The 7,153-nt window shown below is 45.2% G+C and overlaps 3 protein-coding genes across 4 annotated transcripts; all 3 read left to right on the top strand.

Annotated features, from left to right (window-relative positions):
• Nucleotides 1-580: 580 nt before the first annotated feature.
• Nucleotides 581-4,059, top strand: LOC135159933 (outer dynein arm-docking complex subunit 4-like). The gene is made up of 4 exons (XM_064115996.1): nucleotides 581-1,079; nucleotides 1,162-1,323; nucleotides 3,437-3,731; nucleotides 3,791-4,059. The coding sequence occupies exons 2-4, from the start codon at nucleotides 1,171-1,173 to the stop codon at nucleotides 3,922-3,924; spliced, it is 582 nt and encodes a 193-aa protein (XP_063972066.1). The 5' UTR covers nucleotides 581-1,079; nucleotides 1,162-1,170; the 3' UTR covers nucleotides 3,925-4,059.
• Nucleotides 1,979-2,859, top strand: LOC135159934 (uncharacterized). Its single transcript, XM_064115997.1, has one exon. It carries the CDS (start codon nucleotides 2,192-2,194, stop codon nucleotides 2,771-2,773), a length of 582 nt encoding a protein of 193 aa, XP_063972067.1. The 5' UTR covers nucleotides 1,979-2,191; the 3' UTR covers nucleotides 2,774-2,859.
• A 136-nt stretch (nucleotides 4,060-4,195) lies between the features above and the next one.
• LOC135159931 (V-type proton ATPase catalytic subunit A-like) lies at nucleotides 4,196-6,694 on the top strand. Of its 2 annotated transcripts, none has more exons than XR_010298479.1 (3): nucleotides 4,196-4,963; nucleotides 5,130-6,425; nucleotides 6,568-6,694. XR_010298479.1 is itself a non-coding variant. In XM_064115993.1 (3 exons), exons 1-2 carry the CDS (start codon nucleotides 4,301-4,303, stop codon nucleotides 6,360-6,362), a joined length of 1,896 nt encoding a protein of 631 aa, XP_063972063.1. In that variant the 5' UTR covers nucleotides 4,196-4,300; the 3' UTR covers nucleotides 6,363-6,381; nucleotides 6,568-6,630. The 2 variants fall into 2 exon arrangements, 1 of the variants encoding a protein (XP_063972063.1); XM_064115993.1 differs by having other exon boundaries at nucleotides 5,130-6,381; nucleotides 6,568-6,630.
• The last annotated feature ends 459 nt before the right edge of the window (nucleotides 6,695-7,153 follow it).

Raw genomic sequence — 7,153 nt, 5'->3', positions numbered from 1 at the left:
TCGTGGGTATGGGTCAAGCCACTGAAAATTCCGGCATTACATCCTCAAACAATCAAAAACTTCTGACTGATTTATGTCGAAACCGCCTGGGGTTGAAGCGTGTCCTCACGATATTCCCCCGAATCCTCCCTCACCCAACTTGATGGTAAAGAAAGGAACAAGTAAGGATAATAATTCATGGGCTACAAAAGACGATCGTTGTTTAAGAAGTGGAATTTTCATTCCACCCTATCTCTAATTATCTTCCAACATTGTCAATATTTTAAAGAGAACAATAATGAGTAATAATTCACAAGGGATGAAAGATGATCGTTCTCTGAGAACTAAATTTTTTATTGCACGCAACCCCTAATTACCTGCAATCCTCGAGACTTTATAACTCCGTCCCCCAGTATTTCGTCTCAATTTTTTCCCCAGCTCCCTTCACCCCCTCGTGTCGCCCTTGCAATATCACGATATGATAGGCTCATGAATATGCCATCAGTATATTCCTCCCTCAGCTTTAGTATTCAAAGCACACATAAGAGCATTAGTTAATCGGTGAAAGCGGTCTCTCCTGTGTTTGTTTGAAGGAGACAGAGTTCGAGGGAAACATCCTGAGCTTGCGCGCTCTTCATCCCCTAAATATCCTCACCCCCTTTTTTTTACCTCTCAGTAGCTTCTGTACTTTTCGTAACAGCCAGTTGCCGCTGCAACGCTAGTCCCAACGGAAACATCATGAACACTGTCCGTTAATTATTGTAATTAAGCCCAGCAAGTTTTGTTCACTAAATTATTTATCACCCCAGGATTAACTCTCACGGATTTTTAACACGTGTTGACGGGCGATAACTAAGTGAATGTGAATTTTAATTAGTGGAAGGTTTATCCGTAAAGTTCATAATGAAGATTGATGTGTTGAGTGGTTCCTAGTGAAGGGATCGTTATTTTCGTGCAAGCTGATAACTGTTGTTGGTAGTTATTTACTCCAGTTTTGAATTTACGTAGAAGCCAGTGCTGTGGCAGAGGCTAATCGACATTCCTTCGTAAAAATAGATTTTCATGATTTTCAGTGGTTTCTCACCTGCACATAACTGAAGGTATGTAATCACGGGCGATACAAGGTGGTCTTCGGGCTCAATATTTTCACGGTACCATCACACGTTGTTTGTCCTGTCTCAGGGACTCGGCATGAAGTCTAAGAAGAAGAACAAGGATAAGGGTAAGGATGGGAACAACACCAAGAAGAGCGCGACACAAATCGAAACGAAATTACGCGTCGATGAGGCTGGGGGTCATCTTAAGAGTAAACTTTATAACAAAGCTCTGCTGTTGTATAATAAGGCGAGTATTAACTCATTCAAAGGTTCATTTTGTTAATTAAATTCCGATAAAAATATACATTTCATTGCTCTCCTCATCCTCCATCTTCCTGTTTTTTAAATTCCCCTAAAATATTTTCTGTCATAGCACGTTCGGAAATAGGGTCTCACAGGGCAAGAGTTCAAAGCCATTGAATCAGGGAAGAAATAGTTGAATTCCTGGGGTATTAGTGTCCTATCCCGTTCCATAACAATATTTAAAACTTTGAAATAAACAAAAATAGTCATCACGAGTCGTATGTCATTACCAATCACATGAAAACCCCTGATAAAAAAATTTAATAAATTCTTCCTGCGGTTGCGCCCCTCTTCTACGCACCCTACGACCACCAGCGAATAAAATATTAACGCCTGCTCGAAATCCAACAATCAACAAGTAGCATCCAATGAAAATAACCAAGGTGACAGCCAGAACAGGATGTACAAATGACCTTTATAATGGCAACAGGTGATACCCGTGCATGATTTTGACAATCTCACGTGCACCACGAATGGCACGATAACCCTCCCCGAGACGACATTACATATCTCGTAGACCCAGTTACATACGCATGACGTAAACATACGAAAACAACGTGTAAACACGAATATGATGAAGCGATATAGGAGTTTATCCAACGACGCCGAAAAACCTGCTAGATACGGAATGTGGCGCATTGTTGACTGTTCCCTAGGTTACCAGCCACCTAGACCGAGGTGTCGATATCCACACGTACCGAAAAGTGAAAAAATTCCGACATTTTGACAAATATATTCTCCTATCCCCGGAAGTGTCATTAAACAATTCCCTAAACAACTTCATAACTGTCATTTTTCAAGTTTTTATCATCATGCAAGTGTTCACTGGTGACGCGGTGGTATCCCAGGTATCGGACATTCTGAAGCCAACGCTCCAGGACAACGACTTCCTCCAGAGCTTCGTGAGAATAGATCTGGACGATGGTGCCCCGGAGCCGAAGAAAAAATCCACCCTGATGGAGCCCACCAGAAAGGAGAGTAAGGAGAAAGTTCAGGCAAGATCAGACACTCAGCAGGTGTCGCCAAGGGCCAAGCCCGATCAGGTACCGAAACGAACACGTAGACTTGTCAAAGGATCACCCGAGTATGAAATAGCCGAGCAGAAGACCAAGAAGAATAAGAAGAAGAGGAGCAGGGAGCAGAGGAAACAGGAGGAGGTCTACACCGACAAGGATCGCGCCGCTGCTGTCAACATGGGGAGTCGCGATATCATTCAATCGCTGAAGATCAAACGACGTCAGGATCGATCAAAGGCACTGCAGACTCCTGAAGAGGCCGAGCCTGGAGCCTTCCTGGCGCTGGCCGCACGCGAAATGCGATCCGGAGACGTCAATATCGCCATCAACTGCATTCACAAGGTTCACATCAGTAACGAAGCTGTGATAAGTTATTGATGAATATCTGGGAACATATGGGAGATAGGAAAATTTTCGTCTGAATCATTTCTGTAGATCGAAGTCAGGGCTAGAAAAAAGTTGGTGAGAAAAATTTTGCTATCGCTCTTAGATTCCGAAATATTTATCAAAAACTGGGGAACAATCAAAGTCAACTCAAGTGGATTTATCGTTTCCCTGTTGACATGTCCTCTGGAGGTCATTGAATTACGAATTATCCAACTGCGTGTCCGTTTTAATAATGTGACATCGTGGAAAAAGGAAATTAAGGAGCGGGAAATAGAATGATAGCAATTTGGTTCGGTCATGCAATCGGATGGGGACAGGTTGATAATACGGTTGTTTTTTATTTATTTGTGGATGCGGTTGCGGTATTCCGGTTTAGGGACTGGGCGGGGTATTCCGATAATCTATCGTGATTTACGATGTCTCGGAATAACACGGTACCGCCTGACTCCAGTACGATTAAGGAATCGTGGAGTTGCCAGAAGGAGAGGGGTGGTTATTAGGGGGATATTTAATGACTCATCAAGAAGAGCATTTAACCAAAGTCTTATTAAAGTTGAATCGAATTAGATTTTTTCCTTCTCACACAATTTCATGTTGCAATCACGTCAAATAATGGAGCCCATCGTGTTTAATCATGATTAACAATTTTTCCAGGCCCTGGAAATGAGTCCGAATGATAAGAACGCACTGCTAGCAAGGAGCAAGTGCTATCTTCTCCTGGGAGAGCCGCAGAAGGCCCTGGAGGACGCTGAGGCGGCGTTGAATGAGAAAATCAAAGATCCTGGGAACGCTCGGGCCATGTACTACAAAGCGGAGGCCCTTTATCACCTAGGAGACTTTGAATTGAGTCTGGTTTATTACTACCGTGGTATGCGGATTAGACCGGAGTTTGATCAATTTCGTCTGGGTGTGCAAAAGGCCAAGGAGGCCATTCAAAACATTCTGGGAGGTGTGTAGCTTATTTTTATTACTCCATAAATCCTCAGTGTGAATTATTTCAGACAACAGTGTGCCTATTAAAATCGATCCCGCTGCGAGGGTGGAGGAGATTAACAAAACTGAGGCGGCGAAAATTCCCGCCAACTTGGAGATACCAGAGGATCCTGCACCGACTGCTGCGAAAGAGCCGGAGAGATCAATGAGCGCTGATAAGACGATGAGTGAGTCTTCGGGGGATAGAAGGAGACTGTCGTCACAGAGTAAACGAAAAAATAACTGTCCCAATCTCCTTGGACAGCTCAATGTGGATAAAAAGTACCTTCAGGACTTGTTGAAATGTCCAGGTAATTTAATTATGCAATTTAATTATCCTGGCGAATTTTCTAGAAAATTCTTTTGAATTTCTTCTGAAGATTTTGAATGAATATTTTTTTTCTTTATTAACGGGTTAATCTACAATCGAAGTGGCTACAGATTTTTTGAATCTCTTGAACATCGAACACAGTAGCGTACAGTGGACGAATATAAAAAAAAAGCAAATCGTTTTTCATTTATCAACGACGGATCTTCCCCTGAAAAATGGCGGTCGCCTGTGACGGTTGTCAATGGAGTCACAAAAAACGTCGAAAGTTCACCTCAACTCATTTCCACCGCGAGTGCATCCGCGAAACCGAATACGGTTATGTGATGGGTGTTTCGGGGCCAGTAGTGACAGCCGACAGAATGTCGGGTGCCGCGATGTACGAAATTGTTCGAATAGGTCACAATAAGCTCGTCGGTGAGATCATACGCCTCCACAATGACACCGCGACGATCCAAGTCTACGAGGACACAAGTGGAATAACCGTCGGGGAGCCAGTCCTCAAGACAGGCTCCCCACTATCGGTGGAGTTGGCTCCTGGGATCCTGGGAGGTATATTCGACGGCATCCAAAGACCCCTGCAGACCATAGCAGAAGTGTCGGGTAAGATATTCATCCCCAAAGACATCCACGTACTCCCCATCAACAGGGGATCCCTCTGGGACTTTCAGCCCTTCAACGTCCGGGTAGGATCCCCAGTAACGGGGGGCGACATCTTCGGAGTGGTATTCGAGAACACCCTGGTGAAGCACTACATGATGATCCCGCCCAAGTGCCAGGGACAGGTCACCTACCTCGCCCCTCCAGGAAGCTACACCGTTGACGATACAATTCTTGAGGTGGAATTCGACGACGAATGCACGGAGCACTGCATGCTTCAGGTCAGTCATCCAAAGGACTAAGAACATTAGTCCTTAAGGTACCCATTAAAGTACTAAATGGACTAGTGCATGTTAACCGATCCAGTGCACCTGTATCAGGTGATACAGGTGAACGCATTCAGGTATTGGTCTTCACTGAATATTAATATCTCCATCGCTGCAACAGACATGGCCCGTAAGAACTCCTCGTCCCACCTGCGAGAAGCTCGCAGCCTCCCACCCCCTCCTGACTGGCCAAAGAATCCTCGACTCCCTCTTCCCCTGCGTCCAGGGTGGAACCACCGCCATTCCGGGTGCCTTTGGCTGCGGGAAGACAGTGATCTCCCAATCCTTATCGAAATACTCCAACTCAGATGTTATCGTCTACGTCGGCTGTGGAGAACGCGGGAACGAGATGTCCGAGGTCCTCCGAGACTTTCCGGAGCTGTCGGTCGAGATTGACGGCGCCACCGAATCCATCATGAAGCGTACGACCCTCGTCGCCAACACCTCCAACATGCCTGTTGCTGCTAGAGAAGCGTCAATCTATACTGGCATCACCATTGCCGAGTACTTCAGGGACATGGGGTACAACGTCTCCATGATGGCGGATTCAACGTCCAGGTGGGCAGAGGCTCTCCGAGAGATCAGTGGAAGGCTTGGAGAGCTTCCAGCGGACTCTGGGTATCCGGCTTACCTGGGGGCAAGACTTTCTAGCTTCTACGAGAGAGCTGGCAAGGCTCGTTGTCTTGGGAGCCCTAGGCGGGAGGGCTCTGTCAGCATCTTGGGAGCAGTATCACCTCCAGGAGGCGACTTCTCCGATCCCGTGACCAGCGCTACTCTGGGGATCACTCAGGTCTTCTGGGCGTTGGACAAGAAATTGGCACAACGGAAACACTTTCCCGCTGTCAACTGGCTGATGAGCTACAGCAAATATCTGAGGACCCTGGACGATTTCTATGACGAACATTTCCGAGGATTTGGGGAGCTCAGGAAGAAGACCAAAGAAGTCCTGCAGGAGGAGGAGGAGCTTAATGAGATTGTGCAGCTGGTGGGGACGGGATCGTTGTCGGAGAGTGATAAGGTTGTGCTGGAAGTCTCGAAGATGCTTAAGGATGACTTCCTTCAGCAGAATAGCTACTCCGCTTATGACAGGTTCAGCCCGTTTTATAAGACCTTCGGAATGCTGAGGAATATCATGAAGTTTCATGATTGCTCGATGGAAGCGGTGAAGAGGAACGACAGGACGGGGCAGAGGATCACTTGGGAGGGGGTCAAGGATACGATGGGGCCGATCATTTATAGACTGAGTTATATGAAGTTTATGGATCCGATCAAGGACGGCGAGGAGAAGATTAGTAAAGCTTTTGGGAGGATCTATGAGGATATGGTTCGAGCTTTCGAGATGCTTCATCATTAGGATTTTATTTTTTCATGAGGTCATTGGCATTTGTGGACAATATACTTCAGGGTGGCATAGGAGGTCGTAGAACGCTCTGCTAATTATTTCTAATCAAAGCCAAATATAAAATACAATTTTTGAAGCAAGAAAAATACGCTAGACTGCGGATTTCTTGTGGGAAATTTCTTTTATGAAAATTGGAATATTTGATTGATCGTTTCAGATGTGAAAGCAGCTCATCAAGAATCAGCTCAGCACATAACAAAGTATGCAGAGGAGGGCATATCCTTCCTGAAGAATCGCCAAGAATTCTGGCGCCAGCAGCGTTCAGTCCCTCTCAAGTGATGAGCAATTTTTAATCATTATTTTCACTAGTTGATGAATGACGCTTGATTGTTACAATGTACCTAAAAATAGAGTTCAAGGTTTATCGTTTTGCGTTAACGATCTTCGTATATCTGGAAATTTAATCCACGTGTCTATTATCCCAATCGATTCAAACTAAATCTGAAAGCTCATCAATTGCTCTAATACGTCTGCATGTGAAATCGAATGGTGAAATCTTAATGCTCTAACGTGTGGAACGAACATGGAGCGGAATTCACGGATTTCGACGGTACTTCATCAAGCGCAGGGGAAAATGCGTCTTGTCAGATGGAGGTTCTAGTTGCTTTCGCCAAATCATCGACGCGTGGAATTGACTGGGAACGATAAATCGGTGGGATAGCACTTTGTGAGGATATTACTAAAGCGGACACGAGCCTTGAACTAGCCTTTTGTTTTGCTCACCCGAAACGTTAGAAACGTAA

Source organism: Diachasmimorpha longicaudata, chromosome 3 (assembly GCF_034640455.1).
Source record: "Diachasmimorpha longicaudata isolate KC_UGA_2023 chromosome 3, iyDiaLong2, whole genome shotgun sequence".
NCBI classification, from domain to species: domain Eukaryota; kingdom Metazoa; phylum Arthropoda; class Insecta; order Hymenoptera; family Braconidae; genus Diachasmimorpha; species Diachasmimorpha longicaudata.
Note: the sequence above shows the minus strand (reverse complement) of the source record. Positions and strands in the feature narration are given on the sequence as shown.